The 24,004-nt window shown below is 39.2% G+C and overlaps 4 protein-coding genes and 1 pseudogene across 4 annotated transcripts in view; 4 read left to right on the forward strand and 1 right to left on the reverse strand.

The window, feature by feature from the left end:
• Positions 1-462: 462 nt before the first annotated feature.
• On the reverse strand, positions 463-1,030 carry LOC108095705. The gene is made up of 2 exons (XM_017196878.2): positions 798-1,030; positions 463-732 (listed from the first exon to the last, which is right to left on the reverse strand). Exons 1-2 carry the CDS (start codon positions 990-992, stop codon positions 538-540), a joined length of 390 nt encoding a protein of 129 aa, XP_017052367.1. The 5' UTR covers positions 993-1,030; the 3' UTR covers positions 463-537.
• Positions 1,031-1,211: 181 nt separating this feature from the next.
• Positions 1,212-1,601, forward strand: LOC108095647 (annotated as a pseudogene).
• Positions 1,602-3,645: 2,044 nt separating this feature from the next.
• LOC108095689 lies at positions 3,646-4,430 on the forward strand. The gene is made up of 2 exons (XM_017196860.2): positions 3,646-3,731; positions 3,798-4,430. Exons 1-2 carry the CDS (start codon positions 3,669-3,671, stop codon positions 4,371-4,373), a joined length of 639 nt encoding a protein of 212 aa, XP_017052349.1. The 5' UTR covers positions 3,646-3,668; the 3' UTR covers positions 4,374-4,430.
• A 316-nt stretch (positions 4,431-4,746) lies between these two features.
• Positions 4,747-6,704, forward strand: LOC108096019 (NEDD8 ultimate buster 1). The gene has a single exon (XM_017197369.2). It carries the CDS (start codon positions 4,800-4,802, stop codon positions 6,645-6,647), a length of 1,848 nt encoding a protein of 615 aa, XP_017052858.2. The 5' UTR covers positions 4,747-4,799; the 3' UTR covers positions 6,648-6,704.
• A 13,294-nt stretch (positions 6,705-19,998) lies between these two features.
• LOC108095749 (RNA-binding protein P) overlaps positions 19,999-24,004 on the forward strand; it is a 91,154-nt gene continuing 87,148 nt past the window's right edge. Inside the window, exons 1-2 of the mRNA XM_017196935.2 lie at positions 19,999-20,222; positions 23,189-23,668. Coding sequence (XP_017052424.1) covers positions 23,562-23,668 — 107 coding nt within the window. The 5' untranslated portion in view covers positions 19,999-20,222; positions 23,189-23,561. The remainder of the gene's footprint in view (positions 20,223-23,188; positions 23,669-24,004) is intronic.

Consider the following 24,004-nt stretch of genomic DNA (forward strand, 5'->3'; position numbering starts at 1 on the left):
GGCGAGTTTGGCAGAACGACTAGCAAATGGCCAGGACCCCTTTGGATGGACGGAAACAATGGCCAAAAGCGGGGAGGGGATGAAAGCAGGATCCATCGCCACAGTTGATTCAATCAAATTTGTGTGCTTGTTCGCCGGCATTTTTATCTGGCGGATGTTTGGCTCGCTGTCAGCGCTAAAAATGTTTGCGCCACGTCATTGTTTTAATGCGAAACACACGCACACTTCGCACACAATGTGCTTTCTGGGCCTAATGTTTCACTTTTGCGGAGCGTGACGGGGAAAAGGTGAAAGGTCGCGGGCACGGCCCACAAATAAGGAAGTAATATGTCGCCGCCATGGTCATCAAATCCAGACGAGGGTTCATCGTTGCTCCCATCCTGTTGTGGGAAATTTCTTTGCTGTTCTGGTTAACTTGGAAGCTGAACTCAACTTGGTACACAGACAAAAAATATTGGAATATTTACAAAAGCAAACAATAGTTGTATTTATTGTATTGAAATGAATAAAGCCACTTTTTTTGATTGAAAAAGGCTTTTAAATTTTCTGAGAATAGTAAAATGCACTAGGAGGGGCACCTAAGTACTCCAAAGTAAAGTTCAGAGGATGATTTCGGTTAGATTGGAACTGAATCTTGGCATAATTAGTACCTGGACCTCCATCGAGCAATGCAGGAGTACCGCCTTTGTGGCCACTGTTATCGGTGATCCTTATTGCGTCTATTTTGTGGGCCTGTGTGTAAATGGATTCATATTTATTTAAACAAGTATTTCATTTTATGGTTCTTTCACTCTTACTTGGGGTTTAAAGAAGACTGTCTTTTTAACGACGCGCAATAACTTCTTAGGCTCGACAATTTCCGCTTTGTGGAAAACGGTAGCACCTGGTTTCACATCTCCAAAAATCGTAATTCTATCGTCATTTGCAAAAGCAACGTTTACAGTTGCTATGATTGCAACTGTGGCAAGAAAAGTCTTTATAAAATAACCCATCTTCGGAATCGACTTCAACAACAAATGAACTGAAAACAAAGTTTCACAATATCGAAGTAACGCTTCGTATTAACACTTTTATATTTTAAAAACTGTTTACAAATTTAATTAGTTGCGGTACCGAAAACCTTAAAGAATATTAAATAAACTTTTACTTTCATATCGCTGCAAGCTGATTTAACTCAAGGGTTTTGTTATTGGAATAAATTAGAATGTTGAAGTTTAGGTCATAGCTTTTTCTTGCCGACAATCGAATGGCACAGTATATGTTATTTGGTCCACCTTCGAGGAGAACTCCCTCTGATGCAATCTTAGACTTTTGATAGCTCGTAAGTATAATTGCGCTGATTACAATCGGGTCCCTCTAAAATAGAAGATGAAGTGAAAAGTGAAGGGAAGAGCTGTTGGTCTTTGAATCACGTCTTGAGTGTAATGAAAAGTGTGCGCGATCTTTCCTTTCTTTCTGCCTTTAACAAACACAGTCTGGTTATGAATGAGAAAATCCCTCGGCCGCCAGTGTCCCATGATTACAACGTGTTCGGCGGAAATCAAGGTATATGTGATCCACAGCAGAATTACTGAAAAAACGTAGGCCTTCAAATGCTTAAAGGGTATCATTTTATTATTATTATTAACTTACTTTAAACAGCAGACAAAACAAAATATATTTATGAGCTCGACACGGAGCCCTAATTTGATTATTTAAAAAAATCTCTATTACAAATTGAATTTAACGCATGACTAGAATACTTTTTAAATATCTTGAATATCAACATTCTTGTTTAAAATTGAAGGGTATTTCTTTAGTTCAGATGATCCTAATTTTCAGAAACCCATCTTTATCTGGTGTTGTCCTTTTGTCAGCCTTTCAGCAGCAGTGTTTCGCCCCCCTTTCTTGAATTTATTCCACCCCCCTTGGCTGAGGCCGCTGTCACTGGCATTGAACCGCATTTGTTTAAAAGATTGATGACCAACAATTGACTGCAGGCCCGTATCCTTCCGCCCCCTTCTTCTGCTCATGACATAATGCGCTCAATATTTATGAGCCGCAAATCCGGACAGACACTTCAAGTTTCCCGTAATCGAAGGAGAGCAATGAGTGCGGCCATGACCTGTAAAAGTTGCGGAATGATTTCATTAATTTAATGTACAACAATGTGACTTGTCACTTGTCAACTTTCGGGTGGGGCTCGTTCGGGGGTAAATCAGTTCATATTAGTCTAATGCCCGAAGGGGGATAAAACTCTCTTAGTGCCGAGGAAAGTTTGCCGACAACATGTCATTGATTTCATACTCGCTGCATGCCCACGACGAAGGCAAAAAGGACAGGACAAGGATCTTAAAAAGTGTCGTATGCAGGCAACGATGCATCATCATGGTTGTCAGCCACATTTACTCGACATTTAACTTATGCCAAGTGCAGATGCGACGGCAAAAGAAACAAGTTGAACAGCTCTAAGAAAAAAAACGATGTTCCTGTTGGAATATAACTTTTAAGCGACGAAGGTTGAGGGTCTCAACAGGAGGATTTTCAGAATTTTGGCTGTTTTTCGAAAAATGCATTTTTAGGATTTTTAGCAAGCATCAACAAAATGTCAAGAAAATCGACCCAAAAATTAACTTAAAAGGCAAAAAAATATAAGTTATATTGAATTATAACACTGTTATATTTCAAAAACTGTTTACAAATTAAATTAGTTACGGTACGGAAACACTTTAAGTAACATACATAACTTTTTTATTTTAAATAAAATCGACCCAAAAATCAAAACTAAACTAATGCTGCAGTTGCTTACAGGATATCATCATGGTTAAATGAGGATGGTTAAATGAGGATGAGGAAACTTAGGATGTGATGTAAACTCGAAACGAACCCCCTTAAACAACGCAGTCAGCTACTTTATCACCAGGGAAATTGTCACTCCCCCCGAAAAGGGAAGACCCCGTCTAACCTAATGACAGACCACCCACAATCCAATCCCTTCGACAGCCAAACGATTCTACGACAGACATTTACGGCACTTTTCATTAGCAGCCACACTTGTTGTCGCGGGGTGCCGACTTTCTTTTGTATATATAAAACGTCTTGGTCCTGGCCTTTTATTTCCGCCTCCGTTAGTGGGAGTTATTAACCCTTAACCACACGTTACCATTTATAACCCGGACAAAGTGAACTGAGCGCGTTAAGCTGACAATGGCAACAAATTCTCTTCCTTTTGTCCTCTATTGTGTCCGGAATCTGTCGGCTGCCACCATTCGATTGTGGTTCTCTTCCCTTTTTGTCTGTGGTTTACGGCTTTTAATTCGTCCTGAGCCTCGATTCTTAAGGGTGGCCAAGTGGATTTCGCGGTGCGATTACTCGATGTGGTGTGATATATAGTTTGAGGAAAATGTTGTGTATTTATTTCACGGAAAAGTTACCCAAAATAATTTTTTCATCGTATTTTATGTATTCTTATCAATTAAAAAAAATAAAATAGAATATTAAATTGACTTGGTAAACTTTTTTCGGTATCAAGTGTAAACTATTTAAGTGATGTCTTAGTTTGATAGATTTAGATTGTTGGAGTGGGCACTCCATGAATAGATTTGATTTTTGATAAGACGCAATTCTTCGCGGGTATATAAACTGATAACTAATTGCGGGCCACAAACATTCGTTAATTAACCAGTAAAATGAAAGCCATCACACTTGTCCTTTTGGTTATGGTTTCGGCCACCTGCCTGATTAAAACTCAGGTGATTTTTTATTTTTAATTTTTTAATAAAGGTAACCTTAATTGTATTCAATTATTTTATTTGCAGGCCAGTTCAATTAGATGGAGCGATCAAAACTTGGACTTTGAGTTCGACTTTGAATCGGAGTTGGAACAGCTGCTCGATGAATTGGATAACGAACTGGATTATATGGATGTGGAGGAACGGGGCTTTGTGGGAAGTGTCAGGAAAATCCTTCGCAAAGCTTTGACCACGGTTCGTGGCACCAACTGCATCATCAAGGAGGTGGTGAACATCCTGAGTTCCTGCACCAACTACGTGGATGCCATTGATGCCTGTGGCACGGCGATTCCCAAGGATGTGGCCAAGATTGTGAACTCCGTGAAGCAGATTATTAATATCTGCAATGATATCATCCACCTGCGTTCTCAACTGTGTGCTACGGACGATTCCGATGGTTCGGTCATCAAGAACACATCGAAATGCTTCTGGAAATTGTTTATATCCTCGATGAAGTTGACCAGGAGGATCAACGAGACCCTGAAGCTTATTGCAAAATTGCCCAAAGATACCAGTTCCTGTTTCGTGGATGCCACCAATAGTGTTTCGGCTTCCTTCAATTCTTTTTTGCCAAACATCAACGTGTGCATTGATTCTATGTAAATGTTTACTTTAAGAAAATACTAAATGTTTTAGCAGAAAAAGAAACTTCATACGACAGTTTGATTGACTTTTATTTTACTTTTTTAATGCCTTTAATTAAATTGCTTGCCTTTCCAAATATCAGATAAGATAATGAATATACCTAAGTGTAACAATGCATACAAATGCTATCGCTTTGGCTTAAGTTATATGCACTTCATTGCTAATTGGATAGATAGGATGACAGGTGCGAAAAGGGTTCTTGAACCCACTTACCGATATGGAAAACTAAGTACCTAGCAAAATTAGTTTAGTTTCCAACCCGTTTTTAAAAGGAAAGAAAAAGCGATAAGGGATATCTCAAAGTAGCAGTAGCCAGGGGAAAAACGTCAAACATTTGGATGATTAATCAAAAATTATTCAGAGTAGTGCAGGAACTAACTGAACATGTCCCAGATTGACAATACGTTTATCAAGCTGCGGGCTCGCCTGCGGGAGCAGGACATCAAGTTGTGGGAGGAGCCGTACTACTTCGAGGGCGTGGGCAGCATCGACTCGGAGATGGACCGCTTGGCCAGGGACTTGAATGGGGATCTGGGCATCAGTGTGTCCAACTGCCGGTGTGCCCTGGTCGAACTGCAGGACAGTGCGCTGCGGAAGTTGGCTGCTCGAAGGGAGTTCGACGACACGGGTTTGGCCACCTTCAATGTGCGGTGTGTGGACAGCAAGGGAGGCACTTCGCAAATGACGGAAGTCAAGTGTTCGCTGGGAGGATTGGGGTCCGATTTGCACAAGGAGCTGGCCAAGAAGCTGAACTTGAGTGATGCCAGTCAGGTGAAGTGCATCTCCAGAGGTCGCATTATCGACGGGCAAAGATCGCTGGCCTCGCAGGGTCTGAAGACCAATCACCAACTAATGGTGATCGTTGGCGGAGAAAATCAGACTCAAGAGCTGCACGAACGCATCCAAAGGATTCGAGCGGATGTGGAGATAGTTGCGAATGCCGATCATCGCTTTATGGAAATGGAGGATCAGGATGGGCGGCCGATTTTCCTGCCGCCCGACGAAAATCGATCCCTTTTGATGGCCATGAGTATGTACGAAGTGGCGAGGGTTTCCATGGGAAAAGAAAACTACGACGAGGCTTTGCTTCTCCTTCTCGAAGCCGACGAACTTTTCTCGCGGTGCAACTCAAAGTTTCTGGAGGCAGTGGACAACTATGCCCTGATCAATCTGGACATAGTGTGGTGCTATCTCAGCCTGAAGAACATCACCCAGTTGCCGGATGCCCAGCGGCGTTTGGATATCTGCGAGAGGAGCTTTCGCAAGAGCTACGGCGAGCAGTTCAATCGATTGCATTTGATCAGGGGAGCCAATTGTCCCGAGAGGGCTCTGATCATGAGGCTCCACCTGCTGCAGGGTGTTCTCCTCTTCCACCAGAACCGCAGGGATGAGGCCTACGAGCGACTGGACGAGGCGGCCAAGCTCTTGGACGAACTGAAGGTCAACGACAATCAGCTTTCTAGCCTGGTGGAAATGGGCTACGAGGAGTCGGATGCCCGATTAGCATTGAGATCCTGTGGCGGCAATGTGGATAGAGCCATCCAGTTTATCCAGGAGCGTAGGGAGAAGATCAGTGAGGAGCGCAAGAACTCGGCTCCGTTGAGGAAGGTCAACCAGGAGATGAGGGGAGCGAATTCCGGGGGAGACTGGGTGGATCCACGCAGTGTTTCCAGACTCGTGGAGATGGGATTCGAACGGCGCTTGGTGGTGGAGGCTCTCAAGAGAACCAAGAACAATCTGGAGCAAAGTCTGGATCTCCTGCAGCGCCATTCGGATGAACTCCGGGCCAATCTGCCCGCAGCTCCTCCTCCTGTGGATGAATCTTTACTCTCCACACTCGAACAACTTGGCTTTCAGGCTCAGGCCGCTCAAGCTGCCTTGGAGACCACGGGGAATGACTTCGGGAAGTGCATGGAGTTCCTGATGAAAAGTTTCACCAACGAAAAGGACCTACTGGCTTTTATTGAAACTATAAAAAAGTTGGTTGAACAAAACGGACCGTCGGGTTCCAAAAAAACTAGAACCAATAGCTCCACTTCTGTCGTAAATCTGTCGACAAGCAAGTTGTCTCTTATTCAGTCGGCTCTGGCCAAGGCCAAATCGGAGATGGAAACGTATAATGCCTTCAAAAGATTCAACAAGAACCTCTCCGAAAACAATTCCAATTATCTGGATCTGCCGCTCGTGCAGGAGGAGCAAATCCTCAGCGAGTACAGGCGTTTGCTAGAGTGATGAGCATTTATAAGAATTAAGTTGAACTCAAAAATACACTCTATGTTTGCATCATCATTTGCTTCTGGGTTGAACACATTTATTACCATCTATTATCGGTATAGTAAATATGCGCTCTATAGTGGAAGCCTCTACCGTATGCGGAGGTGAATTTGACGTCACAGTAATAACAAGGTGGCTCTTTCTCCATTGTGATATGAGTATCACGAATACACGAGAAGTCATAGAACAGAATAGAAGTAACTTTGCGTCCGAATGCTACCGTCTCGATATGGACAACACGTTCATTTGGTCTGCCCCTGACCTTAACATGTCTTATTTGAACTTTGCTACCAGCGTCCGGGATGCCCCTCCTCTGATTCATACACTCAGGCCTGCTATAAATACGTCTCTCCGCTGTTGCGTGAATTGATAGGAGGTAAAAAACGAACAGCAAGTGCACCTTCATCTTTCGAATGCCTTAGTTACTTTAGCCAAGTAGCTTTCTTTTCCATATTTAGAGTCATGCCTCATTTACTTCATTAATCGGATTTAAGTAATGCCATTAAGAGATTTAACAAGAACATCTCCGAAAATAATTGCAATTTTTTGGATCTGCCGCTAGAGGAGGAGGAGGAACTCCTCAGCGAGTACAGGCGTTTGCTAGTGCGATGCGCATTTATAAGAATTTATTTGAACTCAAAAATACATTCTATGTTTTCATCACGGTTTGCTTTTGGGTTGAACACATTTGTTGCCGTTCCTCATAGAAAATCTTCATGATAAAATGGATGCCACTACTGCGCCTCGAGCTGAACATAACCTTACAATAACAACACGGTGGCTCTTTCTGCATTTTGATATCAACACTAGTTTTCGATTGGTCCCAGAATTGAATAGCTCTAACTTTGTGTCCTATTTCTATAGTCTCGACATGGGTAACGATAGCATTCTGTCTATAGGTTTTATAAATCAATTTTGTTAAAATTCTGTTACCATTTTCCGGCCAGCCCCACGTCTGACTCATATCTCTCAATCTAAAAAAAGCTCTTATCTCTGTTGCGACGATTGAAATGAGGTAAAAAACGACCAGCGGGTGCACCTTCATCTTTTCAGTACCTTAGCTACCTTGGCTATGTAGCTATTTTTCCATATTTAGAGTCATGCCTCATTTACTTCATTAATGGTTTAAGTAATACCTTCAAAAGGTTCAGGAAGATAGTCTCCGAACATAATTCCAATTACATGGATCTCCCGCTAGTGCAGTAGGACAAACCCCTCAGCGAGTACAGGCGTTTGCTAGAGCGACGAGCACGTATAAGATTTTATTTGAACACAAAAATACATTCTTTGTTTTCATTACCATTTAAGTCACCAATTGCATACGTGGTTTTGGGTTGAACACATTTATTGTTATTCTTCATAGAAAATCTTCATGATAAAATGGATGCCTCTACTGTATGTCGAGGTGAATTTGACCTCGCAGTAATTACAAGGTGGCTCTTTCTTCATTGTGATATGAGCACCAGTTTTCGATTGGTCCCAGAATTGAATAGCAGTAACTTTGTGTCCGAATGATACGGTCTCGATATGGACAACCTGTTCATTTAGTTTGAACCTTATATTAACTTCTCTGGTTAAAACTTTGTTTCCATTTTCCGGCCAGCCCCACGTCTGACTCATATCTTTAGCCCAGCTTATTCCTTCAATCTCTGTTGCGTGAATTGAAAGGAGATAAAAAACTAACAGCAAGTGCACCTTCATCTTTCGAGTACCTTAGCTACTTTAGCCAAGTAGCTTTTTTTTCCATATTTAGAGTCATGCCTCATTTACTTCATTAATCGGATTTAAGTAATGCCTTTAAAAGATTTAACAAGAACATCTCTGAAAATAATTTAAATTTTCTGGATCTGCCGCTAGTGGAGGAGGAGAAACTCCTCAGCGAGTATAGGGGTTTGCTAGAGCGATGAGCATTTATAAGAATTTATTTGAACAACAAGAAAGAAAGCTAGCTTCGGCAAGTCGAAGCTTATATACCCTTGCAGTCATTAAATATGTCTAAGAAAATACAAAAAGGCTAAACAGCATCGAATCTATGACGATTTCCATATTGTTCATATGATAGCTATATGATATAGTCGTCCGATTTTGGTGAAATTTAATTTGTAACTCAAGACTCATCGGAAAACTCTATATTCCAAAAATCATGATTGTCTGATGAAAAACAATGAGGTAATAATTTTATTTCCGTTATTTCTATATAGATTTTTCGATCTTTCCTATGGCAGCTATATGATATAGTACTCCGATTTTTATGAAATTTTTTTCTCGATTTAAGAGTATTTGAAAAACTTGATGTTTCAAAAATCATGCTCGTGGCATTAAAAACAACATTATAATTTTTTTTCCATTTTTTATATATATATATTTTGATCTCTCCTATGGCAGCTATATGATGGAGTTATCCGATTTTGATAAAATTTAATCCGAAATTCAATAGCAGTTAGAAAACGCCATCTGGAAGGAATCAAGTCGATCTGATCAAAAACAACGGAGTAAGAATTTTTTATTCCATTCTCTCGTATTGGAGCTATCCGATATAGTCGCCCGATCCGGCAACTTTTGGGAAAGTTTCAGCGAGATAGCTTTAAAACTGAGAGACTAGTTTACATAAAAACCGAAAGGAGGACAGACGGACAGACAGACAGACGGACAGACGTACATACGTATTTGGATTCTGATCGTGATGCTGATCAAGAATATATAGACTTTATGGGGTCTGAGGTGTCTCCTTCACTGCGTTGCAAACTTCTGACTGAAATTATAATACCCTTTGCTCTGCAAGGGTATAAAAATACATTCTAAGTTTTCGTCACCATTTAAGTCACCAATTACATACATACGTGCCTTTGGGTTGAACACATTTATTGTTATTCTTCATAGAAAACCTTCATGATAAAATGGATGCCTCTACTGTATCCCGAGCTGAATTTGATCTCGCAGTACCAACAAGGTGGCTCTCTCTTCATTTCGATCCTAACACCAGATTTCGATTGGTCCCAGAACTGAATAGCAATTACTTTGCGTTGCATCGATATAGTCTCGAAATGGGTAACGTAGTCATTCACTTTGTACTTGACATAAATAGTTTTTGTGAAAATTCGGTTACCATATTCCGGCCAGCCCCGCGTCTGACTCATATCTCTAGACCAGCCAAAAAAACCTCTAATCTCTGTTGCGCGAATTGAAATGAGGTATAAAAAAACGAGCAGCGGGTGCACCTTCATCTTTCGAGTACCTTAGCTACTTTAGCCAAGTTGATATTTTTCCATTATTAGAGTCATGCCTCATTAAATTCATTAATGGGATTAAGGTAATGCCTTTAAAAGATTTAACAAGAACATCTCCGAAAATAATTTCAATTATCTGATATCTGCTATGTTTTCATCAGCATTTAAGTCAACAATTATATGCTTTGGGGTCGAACACATTTATTGCCGTTCGTGACGAATTGTTCACGAAAATCTCGAACGTTGCCGGAAGATTAGGATTTAACATCAGTACTCCTCGGCTTACGATAAAACAAATGCATCGTGCGAACTATCCGATGGCTAATGTTGAAGAGTATTATTGTAGGGCAATATTCATGCCATTATTGAATCACATTGTGAATGATCTTCAAGAGAGACTGCCAAAAAAAACTTTGGAAGTTTTCGATTTGAATTTTCTGTTACCGGCCAGAATTGTGAAAACCGTTTCACTTGAAAAAAAAGACGAAGTTTTAAAGCTCATGGAATCGCTTGGTGAACGTTACAAATGTTTTCTGGGAAAAAGCGGTGCGAATTTGCAAGGGGAGTACAAAGTGTGGTCTGAACTCTGGACTGGCAAGAAAACACCAATTCCACAATCGGCAGCGGAAGCTCTAAATGATTGCGACCAATATATGTTTCCAGCTATAAGACTACTCGTCCAGATTTTGGCCACACTTCCGGTTAGCAATGCTACGGCTGAACGTAGTTTTTCAACTCTTCGCAGGTTGAAAACATGTTTGCGTTCAACTATGGGTGAGGGAAGGCTAACTGGCCTAGCATTGCTGCATACCCACACTGAAATAATTATTGACATCGAAAAAGTAATAGAAAAATTTGCAAAAAGAGGGAAAAGGAAAATGGAATTTGTCATTTGATTCATTTATTTGTAAAGGTGTTTTGAATAAAGCTTTAATTTTTGATTATTTGCCACCTGCAACTTCAGGTATACCTGTATCCGCTCCTGCGTTCGTCATAGAAAACCTTCATGATAAAATTGATGCCTCTACTGTGAATCGAGACGAATTTGACCACGCAGTAATAACAAGGTGGCTCTTTGTTCATTGAGATTGTGACTCCACTTTTCGATTGGTCCCAGAATTGAATGGCATAAACTTTGCGTCCCATAAATACCTTTTCGAAATGGACAACCTGTTCATTTCGTTTGGCCTCGATTTCAATAACTTTTGATATAATCCTGTTACCAGCTTCCGGCCAGCCCCACGTCTGACTCATATCAATAGTCTCGGCATAAATACCTCCAATCTCTGTTGCGTGAATTGAAATGAGGTAAAAAACGAACAGCGGGTGCACCTTCATCTTTCGAGTACCTTAGCTACTTTAGCCAAGTTGATATTTTTCCATTTTTAGAGTCATGCCTCATTTACTTCATTAATGGGATTAAGGTAATGCCTTTAAAAGATTCAACAAGAACATCTCCGAATATAATTTCAATTATCAGAATCTGTCGCTGGTGAAGGAGGAGCCAATCCTCAGTCAGTACAGGCGTTTGCTAGAGCAATGAGCATTTATAAGAATTTATTTGAACTTAAAAATAGATTCTATATCACCATTTCTGTCAACAATTACATGCTTTGGGGTTGAACACATTTATTGCCGTTCGTCATAGAAGATCTTCATGATAAAATGGATGCCTTTATTGTACCTCGAGGTGAATTTGACCTCGCAGTAATAACAAGGTGGCTCTTTCTTCATTGAGATTGTGACTCCAGTTTTCGATTGGTCCCAGAATTGAATGGCATAAACTTTGTGTCTCAACGCTACCGTCTCGATATGGATAACCTTATCATTTCGTTTGGTCTCGACATAAACAACTCTTGTTACAATTCGATTACCAGTTTCCGGCCAGCCCCACGTCTGACTCATATCACGAGACCAGTCAAAAATACCTCTAATCTTTGTTGCGTGAATTGAACTGAGGTATGCAACGAGCAGCGGGAGCACCTTCATCTCTTGAGCACCTTAGCTACTTTAGCTAAGTTGATATTTTTTCATATTTAGAGTCATGCCTCATTTACTTCATTTAATTAGAACGCTTCAAGGCAATGCTCTATGGTGGGGGTATCTCGAATAGAAGAGTTAATCACACAAAGTTTTATTAATTTTAAATTTTTAATGTAGTGCAATTCCATTTTGTCTCACAGCAATTACTCATAATTTGTTGGCACTACTGCCACCCCAGGCCCATTTAATTCCATCTGAACCGACCAATCCGTCCCCCGAAAACTCAACTAATGCCCGGCGAAGTATGCTATGCATTTTGGTTGTTGATGTTGCTGCTGCTATTTGCTCACTCATGTGCATAACGTCACAGTTTTTCACAATTTCGGATGTGTTTGCTGTTCGCTGTGTGTGTTCTTTTTGCGTGTGGCTGACTTTGTGGAAATTAATAAGTTTTCAGCCCCTCGCCCATCTGCCAATGCCATGAGAAAGTTCTGCAGATGATGGCCAAATAATTTGTCGTCCTGTTTTATGGCGTTATTTCCAAATCGTTAAACCAAAAATAAACTCAGCTCAGCTCAGCTCATTTTGTTCTCAGCTCTCCTTGCTCTTTTCTTCTTTTTTCTCTTTGTTTCGGTTTAGGTAGATTTATTATAAATGCGAAATGGCGCACGAATTTTGAGTGGCTGACATTTTCACATGACTGGGAATTCTTTTGCTTTTCCCCCACAAAATCGAGCATTCAGTGGCCCACAAAAATGTCCATAGTCAAAACTTAACTCCCAGATTGATTTCCTTTGTTAAGAAGCTTAAACAGCTGGCAGGTCCATATATCGATATTGCAAAAAGTTATAACATTTGGTAAAAATAAATATTAACTGGGTTCCCTGCATAAAACTATTCCATTAAAATCGTTGCATGTATTTTTCTTCTTTTTTCTGTATTTTTAAAACGTTATGGCACGAAAATGCTAAATTTTGTGAGGCAAATAACAAAAAATAGCAAACGAAAAAAGAAGAATAAATGTCAAAATGTTGTTGGAGGACGCGGCGGCCTGTCTTATTTAGTAGCGAAAATGAGCAGCGGCAGGCATATCCTTGATGGGGCAAGAAGGAGGAGGGGCGTGGCAGGCACAGACGGCGTTTAGATTTTTTGTTCTTTTTTTCTTTAAGGAAGGGTTGGGGAAAGCGAAAAAAGGTGGGGGGGAAAATGCTTCACTGGGGCGCGCATTCTTTGGCTGATTTCCGTTGGCTGTTTGGTTGTTAGTGGAGGTTGCACCTACACTGTAATAATATTGTTAATACAACAAAATTAAATAAAAAAGAAGTGTTTATTTTTTCAAATTAAATTGAATCATTATTAGTTTCTATTTTATTTTGTACTTGTTTTTGTTATAAACATGGTTGCTTGGCTTTTAAATTCCAGTGTAGTTGCTCTTACTAGTTGTTGGTGGCAGTTGTTGCTGCTGCTAGATGTTGTTGTCATCAACAGTCGGCAACATTATCATTGTAGCTGCAAGTGGCAGTTGTTGCTGCCTCTGCTGTTTGTCCTCATTATCGTTTGTCCCATGCTCTTCTCATGTCTTTTGGCATTTGCATTTACAAACCCCTCCTCCCCAGCCAGTAAAATCATTTTTTTCGTGTTCTCTGGGCAACTTTAATGGGTTTGTAATGTGAGTGAAGTGAACTCAACTCTGCTTCTTCCGCTGTGGAATATATATGCCTTAGATTCAGATCTCGAAAGACTTAAGAACTGCACTAAAACGCGAGCCCTGCATTTAAATGTAATATCTTAAGTTTGCCATGAAAGAGAGAAACTTTTCGCATTGGAAAACTCGAAATTGTTTAGCATTTTCCCCTGAGTTAATTAAAAAAGATTTCCCATCAACTTTTTCCGCAACTTAACCGCAAGAAGTGTCGCATAAATTACAAATTAGTTAAATCAGCCTGCGACCAACCCCCCGTAACTTTCCCAGGGAACTTTGTAACCTTCTACCACAAAGCAGCTTCATCATCATCATCATTGCCATCGTTATCATCTGTGCTTAGGAAAGTGAAAATAATGCAAATGATAAAATTATTTAATGATGCGGAAGTGCGTTGATAAGCAAACGACAAATAATCGCTGCCAAAATACTTTCCTTATATTTTTTTCGGTTTATTTCTTTAATCAAGGCTGTACAACACAATCTATATTATACAAGAATTTAGCTTAGAGTATTTCTTATTCGAAAATATTATAAAACTCTTGTTTAGCTTATTACTAAAGTCGGATCTTTTCCATAAAGCCCAGCTGTATTTAAGCCTATGCAATTGAAGTCTAAATCTATTTACGTTTCGCTGGATTCCGGATAAAGTTCTCTAATGAGATGAGACCGAAGTCTCATGTGGCAACAGGCGAACTTTATGTGCTCATAAAGTCAAGTTCCATCTCCATTCCTATCCCGTATCGGAGCTCCAAAATGAGTCCATAACTTTGCTGTAATTTACATTTTCATTTTGTCAACCGTTTAGCACTGAGCAGTGAGGAAAAAATGTACAAATTAAACGCGTTCCTCTGTTTATATAGATGGATTTAAAACCATCATCTACCTTTTATTTTGTCGCCTCTGGTGCAGCTAAAAATTAATTTGGCGCCGGGAGCGAAAAAAGAAATACAGTTTGTTGGATACGCTCATTAACAGACTTCGTTATTTTGTCAAATAAAGAGCTGCATATGTCAAGGGTTCTGCGAAAAGGGGTGGGAAAATGGTTCTATTGGGGGTTGGGTTTAATTTTCGAAACTGCTAATTTAAGTACACTTAATTTCGTGCGAACTCACAAACTGTTTTAAATGAAAAGTTTCACTTACTTTTAATGAAATTGCATTTAGCGGTAATGTAAACTTTTTAGGACTGAAAAATCCGCTGTGGTTTGTAATTTTTTGATTTGTTTATAACTCTATCCATGAAAAAGTAGTTTAATGTGGTCGTATTGTTTGTAAAATAAATATTTTTATTGTCGTTTTTGCAATTATAATGACTACAGTTTTTAATTCATACTCGTTTTGCGGTTTTGCTTGGTCTCCTCCTGCATTTATTAATTTGTTGCTGCAACAGCCTGAGGCAATGTTTTGTCGTGTTTTGTGCTGCAATGTTGCACCTACATAAAGTGGCTAAATGATGCGTTAAAAATGAGTGGAGGCCTCCTCTCATACGGGGGGGAGGTGCATTTCGTTGGGCAAACGGACAAACTGTCGCAGTCACAAATTTTGTCTGCTAGAGGACAAGGCCTACAAGAGCATTTGGAGTGTGGGAATGTACTCGTAAAGTTCACCGAAAAGGCAACATTTGCTAATGACAAACAATTGCAGCCGTTTACCACGTTGGGTTGGGGGTTTTCCACCCCAAAGGGGATTCAAGTGCCACTGCACCGACCGCCGCTCCCCTCCAACTTTTATTATTATGCAACGTGCGTTTCCCACCGCAAAAATTCGCAAAAAAAAAAAACAGGATTTAAGGGAAAACCCTTTAGTTTCAGGCGTGGCATGTGCTGCACATAAATTTTCTTGGTATTTTTTATGGGCTAGGTATATATTTTTAGCCACTTGTTTTTATCCTTTTCGGTATTTTAATTGCAATGAAAGTGTGGTTAAAAAAAATGAACTTACGAACGCTTTTTATGCATTCATAATAACCAGAAACACTGTCACATGGACCACAAGTTGCCGGTTCGGCGGAGAGCCGTATGATTTGTTGCATATTTATGTAAATTTGTGGTTTTTTGTCGGTGTCCGTTGGCCATCTCTCCGGAGCCGGGCTAAGAGACCATCTTAAAAACATCCGGCAGCAGGTGTTGTGGCCGAGCAATTAGTGGGAGAATTACTTTCATGACGGCCACTTTTAGAGTTGCAAGCTGTTTACATATTATTTAGAAAATGTAGAATATATGTAGAATGAATGTAGAAATTAATTTTTTTATTAAGCTTAAATAAAGTAAAGAAAAACATCCTACCTTACTCTCCATCGGTTCCTACGCATCGAAGCATTTGCAATTCTGCAGGCCACAACTCTTGACTTGGCCAAAAGGAAGGCAGCATATGGCTATCAATTTGCAGGACATACCCCAAAGACTATAAAGAAAGAGCCACGTTCGTTTCTCTTTCCTTATTATTTTTACCACTCTTGATAGCCAGGCAAAGCCAATTTCCGAGAAACGTTTATGCAAGAAACAAGAAAATATATCCCTTATTGAAATTGAAGTTATACAAATAGAATAAAAGAATAATAACAATTCGATTATCTTTAAGCAACAATAATTGAAAATATATCTGATAAACGAATTTATTCACAACTCCGTATGAACCTGATTCTGATCGAAAGGCTTGACCACTGCAAAATCTGGACGTACAAGGGAGAACACCTACGGCCCATCCTTTGTCGGTCTGTTGACAATGTCCTTGTCGTCCTGACTGACCTGAGCAAAACCGAGCTGAACTGTCGCTGGCATCGACGACAGGTGTGCATGATTTATGAGATTTACATATCAGTCCGCGCTGATGAAGCGCGTTGATGCCCCGCCAACGACAACGACAGGCGGACAACGGCGACAGGATATGGACAGAAGTCGGGGCAAGTTCGGCATGTTACCCGCCAGAAATAGGCTAAAATGAAATGCAAATTTGTGCACTGATTGATGATATTACGCTTGTTAAGGTCAGCTCCCACACTTTGCATAAGTCCCTTAGCTACTTTCCCACTTCTTTCTGAAATGAATTCCAAAGAGACACGCAGAAAGACAAGGAAAAGTATTACATACTTTGGGGCTGCCTAAGAAAGATACTTTTGTTTTGCATCGCTTCAGGCAAATGTGGGGCTTACTAATATTTTTTATTGAGTTGGGAGTTTTAATAAGACAGTGCTGGCAAACTTTGAATCAGCCTTTTAACCAATCATATTATTATAGATTGGCTTGATGGCCTAAAAGATTTTTTATAAAATCGTAAGCTTATAAGGATATCTATCCGTCACATTTTTATTTAATTTGAATTTTATCATATTATTTCGCTACTTTTTTCGGGTTATAATGCTCTAACGTCTGAAATTTTCTTCCCAATCTGTTGTATTTGGGAACAGAGCCCTTCACTTTGCCTCTTTCCCACGGATGGAAACGTGCTCATTAACCAGACGTGGCAGGCCTGGCAGACGACAGTATATCGCCTCCCTCTCTGCTCCGAATAATACAATCTGCCCCCCACCAGCTCCCCTAAATCTGCAGAAAATCAGCGGCAGGCAACATGTGTTCCTGATATTTTTATGGCATTGGATACATGTAGTCTGGGTCTCAGTTTCTCGGTGGCAAAAGCAGCCTAAGCTGCCTAATTGTTATGCGCACAATTCGCAGCACCGAGCATCAACGGCACTGAGATTTGTAGACCTACAAAGTCATCAACGTACATATGTACATATATGTGGGACCAAGGACCATGGCAGAGTCATAAAATTTTCATCTAGGAGTAGTTTTAACGACTCGAGTTGGACTTAAGGGCTCACCGAGGACATTAATCTCTGTGAGGAATACAGAAAGTGTCCTTACTAGAATTTGCCTTCGTAAGCATTCACCAAATTGTACGATTTCTGAAATGACTAAGCAATTTACTGTGCTAAATGTGCTTTTAATAATACACAATTCAAGGACACTTTATGGTTTGAATGAATTATTTTTTATTGTTTTCAAGTGAGAGTAATTACTTAAGTAAAATCATTTAGGGAGAACATTATATAATAATAAATTTTAACTATAATTCTATAACTAATAAATCTTCTTTGAACCCCAAACATAGCTTTTTCAATAAAACCTTAAATCTCTGCTACTCTGGAAGTCACTAATAAATCGCAATTTAATTTTATGGCTGTTCCATTAATAGGCCAATAACCGATGTTACCCCAACTGGCCCGTTGCTGGTTAACACCCTATCTCCCCCTTAACCCCACAATGGCCCACGTAGAGTAGAGTTTACTGCGGGCCAAAAGTTTCACTCCTTTCGGCTGATCAATAAAATGGGAGCTAAATCAATTAGCCGATGGCGGCGGACTGGGAAACTTCTTGGCACTTTCATGAACTTCTGGCCGGTAATTAAAATCCACCCACAATACCAATCTGTACTGGAACAGATTTCACTAATTACTTTTATGACCCAAATTTGCGGAATGCGCAGTTTGCTATAAATTTCTACCTTGAACAGTAATAAACCCGGCGAACATCAGTTGCAGACTATATTTTGCCATCAATGCTCGTCGTTCTTGTCCTGTTATAAATACCCTGTATTTTTGGGGGAAATTATCTATCTGTAAGATATGTCATTTTAGTGTCTGTGATCAGATACATTCAAAAGCTTCTGAGTGCAACACAGATACTCTGATAATTCGTTTTTCATTCAAACGATTCAAATTTTTTTTAATTTTTTGTTCATTTATTCAGGCATCAGCATAAATAAATTAAACATAAATCGGTATCTCGAAGTCCTGAGCTTTAATTTCGGACTTTTCTCACAACATTTTCTTTTTATTCGTTTCACTCACTTCTCTCGCCATTTCCGAACTAATCGAAGACGCTTGCTCGCAGAATTTATTGCTGCTTCTGCGGAGGCGTGGCAGGGGGCTGCTAAGATATAGACTGAGGGGGGCGTGGCACGGGGCGAAGAACTGCTCCTTTGACCTGTCTGCCTTGGTCGCTGTTGTTGCTATTGTTATATATTTCTCCTTCTTTATCGCCTGGGGCGCTGCAAACAAGTTTCTTGTGTCCCGACAAAAAAGGAACCCAAAAAAATGGGGGAAAAAACCAAGAAACAAAACATTACAGAAAAACTCTTTTGCCGTCAGCTGCTCGACTGCAGAAAACTCGTTGCGCTTGTTGCGCGTTTTGTTGTAAATTATAAAGAAATAAAAAATAAAATTTCATGAAATATTGCTTAGGAATGAGACTGCCTTTGATGTTTTTAGGCCGCCTAATAAGCCGTCGATGTTATTGTTTTACCTTTTTTTGTTGTAGACTTGGGAGCGCCAGTCTCGAACACGCAGTCTGCGACTTTTTTAAAAAACTGAAATCCGTAAAATTTAGCTCTTGCGGAGGTGGGCTTTCAATCGGTAATTGAGGTGGGTGCAACAGGCGTCAGATATTAAATAAATAAATTCAAATAAACAATTTTTTTAACAATAAGGTGGCAACAAGTTTGTTTTTGATATATTTTTCGTTTCATATTCGTATTCTAAATAAACATTGTTTAATATACAGCTTTGGTTTTTAAATAAATTTACTTACGTTCTATTATTTTTAAGTACCAACGAAATACCAAAAGATGCTCACTTTTATCCGCCCTACAAAAAGCAGCAACAACAACAACAACAACACTAAATGTAGCTTAAACTAAAACAACAACACGTAGCAGCAGCATTCGAGACCGGAAGTAAGCGAACGTGCGAGTGCAAAAGGGACCACAATACGAACGCCAAATGTTGTTGCTGTCTCCCCAAATGGCGTTTTTTGAGCGACTTCGCCGCAAAACAACAAAGCGCTCTCTTGCTCTTTTTCGCTCTGCAAGTGGCTCTCGGAGAGAGCCAGCAAACATTTGCGGTTGTTTTTGTTGGTGGGGCGAGGGAAAAGTTTATGTTGTGGGTGGTTGTTGCCATCAAGAGAGCGAGAGAGGGCCAAAAAAGTCAACCGAGAGAACAATCTTTTCATATTACCCTGTTCTTTCAAAACTTCAGAAGTGTATTGAGCTTGTTCCGATATTTGGGTTTTGTAATTGCATTTGCTTAATAAAAAAAAACATTTTTTAAAATAAAATTTTATGGTTTTCTTAAATTATTAATCTATTTTGAAGATAATAAAATGTATTAAAATTTAAGCACCGGGTATAATGTAGTCGAAAAAGCTTACTCTTAGGTTTATTTTAATATGCTTGCCGCAAACGTCAAACAATCGAGAGAGAGAGAGAGAGAGAGAGCTATACAAATCGAGTGGCGGCGAGAGACGTTTTTCGCGGGGGCCGCTTGTATCTTTCGGTACGGCTCGGCAATATCTTTCGGATTCCGTTTGCCTGCTATATCTTTCGGATTCAGTTTGTTTGCGACCGTTACAACAGAAAGTTGATTCGAAGCGGAGCGATTCGTGGACTCGTTGTTATCGTGTCGTCGTCGTTTTGTCGTTGATTTCCGTTTGTGCATGCAGCCAGAGCCAGGTCTTGACTTGATTCTCGACTAGGCCTAGTATCGAAATCGAAACCGAAGTCGGTTAATGGAAAATAAACAAACAAACAAAGCACTCGTTTTGTTTGCCGCGCATTAAAAGTAATTCCTATTTGTAACCTCTGGAAAGATTTATTAAAATCTGCTTTTGGGATATTGCATGACTGAATTAAATTACGTGTTAAATTGTTAAGCTAAATGAACTAGCCGCATCGAGAAAACAGATGCCAGTGCATGCAAATTAATTAAAACTGCGATCCGAAAACTCTCTAACTAAATAAGCATGCAAAACTCAAGACTCTTTATTTAAATCAGTGACTTGAGCGGCTGAATAAAATATGTATTTCATGGCTATTAAGATTATAGACAAAATTTATCATTAAATCTAATATCAACTTTCATGGTTTATTAACTAATGATATGTTTAACTAATGAATCTGGAAACAAAAAGCGAATTTGATGTGCGGTGACTAACAAACTTATAATCAAACAAAAACGCGAGCTTAAAATAAATAAAGCAAATAATAAAATAAATGTGTAATTAAATATTTTAAGACATTGAACTTTTAGCTCGATAAGAATCCCAGTAAACATGTGTAATTAAATAAGTGCTCTTTAAATAAATGGATATAAAATACAATTAAACTTGAGCTCGATTTACATTTCTGTACCTGGGAAACCATACAATACTACCAGTAAAACCGCATTGCAAACAGAACAACTTTCAATATTAAAAACATGAAAATTTTTCAAAGTACAAAGCTGTGGTTACTGCTATCGTTGTCGGTGACTAGCCAAGTTTTATCAATTACAGTTTTGTGCTTTGGTTTTGTGTATTCCCCATACATTATGATAAGAAAAAGAAACCGAGAAACACTTGAAGGGAACTACAAAATTTTCTGAGAAACTGATGATGTGGGCATTTGGATATTATCGGGGACGTGGGTTGAGTTCTCCTTGAAATACAACAACACTGTGTAAATATAGCCTAGGATTGTGAAATAATCCGAATCATTACTGAAATACGCCATAATTCAAGGGTTTAAAAACCCCATGAAAATAAATACTTAAACGTGACAATTAAATTAATAAAGCTTAAATCAAAGATAAGATTACTTGACACTTTGCAACCGAAATTAATTTGATTTGTAAATTTCACATAAATAAAAGTGAAATAGCTGGCAAGCCTTCCCTTCAACTGAATTAAACAATTACTCTTTGTTTCTCAGCTTGAAGCAATCAAAATCAACAAAATGCGTCAGCTGAGCTGAGCTTTAAAAGAAATACGAGCTGAGCAAACAAAATAAGATAAACTCAGAAAGTCAAGTACAGTCATTGCTCCAATTTGGGACCTGCGGTTATATTTTAGGGATTTCTGAACAACTTTTGTTCCTGCATCGTTAAAATATATTGACTTAAAGACCTCTCTGAAAAGTAATTATTGAACTGTAAATAAAAACAATAAATCTGCGGTTTGTCTTGGAATTTTACTTTGTTCGCTGACAGATAACTCATCAAGTAAATAAACTTTTTGTAAATAGGGAGCCAGTATATTCTAGTCTATTCTGCTCCAAATTATATTTTAGTAGTGACTTCATCAAGTAAACTTTCTTAACTTGTACACTTTTCTTTCATTAAATTACTTTTATTTAATTTGAGTGAGACTATATAGGTGTATAAAAGGATTGCTGAAGGATAAGCTACGGGGTTAGATTACATAGCCAGAGACCACTGTAACCAGTGGAGAACAAAGCAGGCTATAAAGATGCTCGTTCGTCGGCTCAGTCTGTTGGTTATATGGCTATATATGTGGCTATATCTGCTATGTAGGCCTATTGTCTGCGAAAACTGCACATCGGAAATGATTATGGGGGGAAAGAGTACCAGCATAGCGTAAGGGGGGAGCATGGCAAGGGGGTGGTACGTCATTAACTGACTCAGCCGCATGTTGCATCCAAGTTTTTTTCTGTTCCTCCTTTTTTCTGAGTATTCAAGTCCTGCAAAGAGAAAAAATAGGGAGAGAGCAGTAACAGAGAGAACGTGAGAGCGAGAGCTTCAGCGCAGTTTTGTTTTTGTAGCTGCGGCGAAATTCGCTGAGCTCGCCTTAACTTTCCGCAACTGCTCCAACTAACGGTGAGTTCAAAAAAATTCCTTGTTCGGAGCGGACGGATTGTCGAATTTCGTGGATTTTTGCGAGCGGTTCCCGTGTAATTTTCGTCACGCGTCGCTTATTTGCAAAAGTGTGTGTATTACGTACTGGTGTGTGAGTGTAAGTGAGTCAACTTGAAGACATTTTTGTTTTTTTTTATGGGGACGCTTCTTCTTTGGTCGTTTTATTTTACGTTTTCGCATATTCTTTTGCGGCGAATTCAATGACGTCGCAGAAATTTGTTGTTGTGCCATAAATTTATGTTTATGTATGCGTGTGCGTGAGTTTTGTCCAAGCAAATCGATTTAATTTATGAAAAATTAATACAAAAACCGGCACAGAACTATAAAAACTATGCAAGCGAGCCGAGACTCAAGCGATTTTAATTAAAAGCCGTGTGTGAAATTTTATCAAACCACAACGGCAAAAACAACAATGTTTTATCACCATTTTGAGAGCGGCACGCACGTGTGTGAGTGCTGTTTGTGTGCGTGTGATGTCGTGTGTGTATGTGTTGAAAAAGCCGGCAACGGCAGAAGAGAATTCAAAATTCAGCATTGAAAAGCAAGAAGCAAAAGGCAAAAGCAAATGCCAAAGAACGAAAGTAAAAGCATAAAGGCAAAACAAAGAAATGCCAAGTAAAACAAGAAAATCTATACAAATTAGGCTATAACAATAAAAACTAAGTCATGGGAAATGGAAGAACGGTTAAAACAATGTTAAAAAAATACAGAAATAATTGTTTTTCTAAAGTAAATATCGCATCAAACTTCGCTACATTCAAAAAAATAACATTTGAAAAAGAAATTCATGTTAAAAGTCACTAAAACATTTACCCTTTAAAAAGTTTAAAACTATGAAATTAAAAATACCTACATTCAGCGACCTATTTTTAATAAAGCTTATATTTTTCTTTTAGAAAATCTAAAACCTTGTCTGCTAATCTTGGTGTTATAAAATGAGTATTACCTAAAGTTAAAAAACAAGAATATGTCAGTGCGGTTTTAAAATACATAATATTTAACCAACAGTTGAAAATAGTCAACTTGAGAAGTGCAAGAAAAGTAAAAACAAAACCATCTTAACAAAAGTGTATAGTGCGAGCGCATTAAAGTGATTTTCACAGCTTCGAAGCATTGGGATAAGCAAAAAGCCAGCAAAATTTACTGCTTTGGAAACTCCAATTTCAACATAAACACCGAGACCGAAACCGGCAGCACCATCAACCCCCCAGCGGCACCACCCACCTCCAGATTCTGCACCACCAGCACCACCCCCAAAACAGTGCTAGTATGCTGTTCGAGAATCCGGCGGTTGCGGCCAAGTTGCCCTTTCCGTACAACGTGCCACCGCCTCTGCAGGCGGCGGCAGCAGCAGCAGCGGCTGTCCCAAATCTAAGGTGAGTTTTTACTTTCCAAACATTGGGGGAAAATATTTAGAAATCGGTTTTTAAATCACTGGACAATAATTACTTTACCTCAGTTCAAATTTATATTAATATTATTGAAAACATAGATTTTTATTAAACCTAAATAACTATTTTACACATACATACACATAAATATTTTATGTATATTTAAAAAAATATTTTTTTCGTGTGCATATTTACTCACCCACTGCCTCTTCGGTAAAGTAAGAACTCTTCGCGTCTCAAGGCCATTAAAGGCGTTAATGCGCTTTGAGGTTTTACTCTCTTTTTTTCACACCGCTTTCGCCCAACTTTTGCCTCAGTGGC

Source organism: Drosophila ficusphila, unplaced genomic scaffold, assembly GCF_018152265.1.
Source record: "Drosophila ficusphila isolate 14025-0441.05 unplaced genomic scaffold, ASM1815226v1 contig_791, whole genome shotgun sequence".
Classification (NCBI taxonomy): Eukaryota; Metazoa; Arthropoda; class Insecta; order Diptera; family Drosophilidae; genus Drosophila; species Drosophila ficusphila.

Coding starts and splice junctions, on each gene's coding strand:
- LOC108095705 (XM_017196878.2), bottom strand. CDS start 992: ATGGGTTATTTTATAAAGACTTTTCTTGCCACAGTTGCAATCATAGCA. Junction 733..797: donor CAGTCTTCTTTAAACCCCAA/GTAAGAGTGAAA, acceptor ATTTACACACAG/GCCCACAAAATAGACGCAAT.
- LOC108096019 (XM_017197369.2), top strand. CDS start 4,800: ATGTCCCAGATTGACAATACGTTTATCAAGCTGCGGGCTCGCCTGCGG.
- LOC108095689 (XM_017196860.2), top strand. CDS start 3,669: ATGAAAGCCATCACACTTGTCCTTTTGGTTATGGTTTCGGCCACCTGC. Junction 3,732..3,797: donor CCTGCCTGATTAAAACTCAG/GTGATTTTTTAT, acceptor TTTTATTTGCAG/GCCAGTTCAATTAGATGGAG.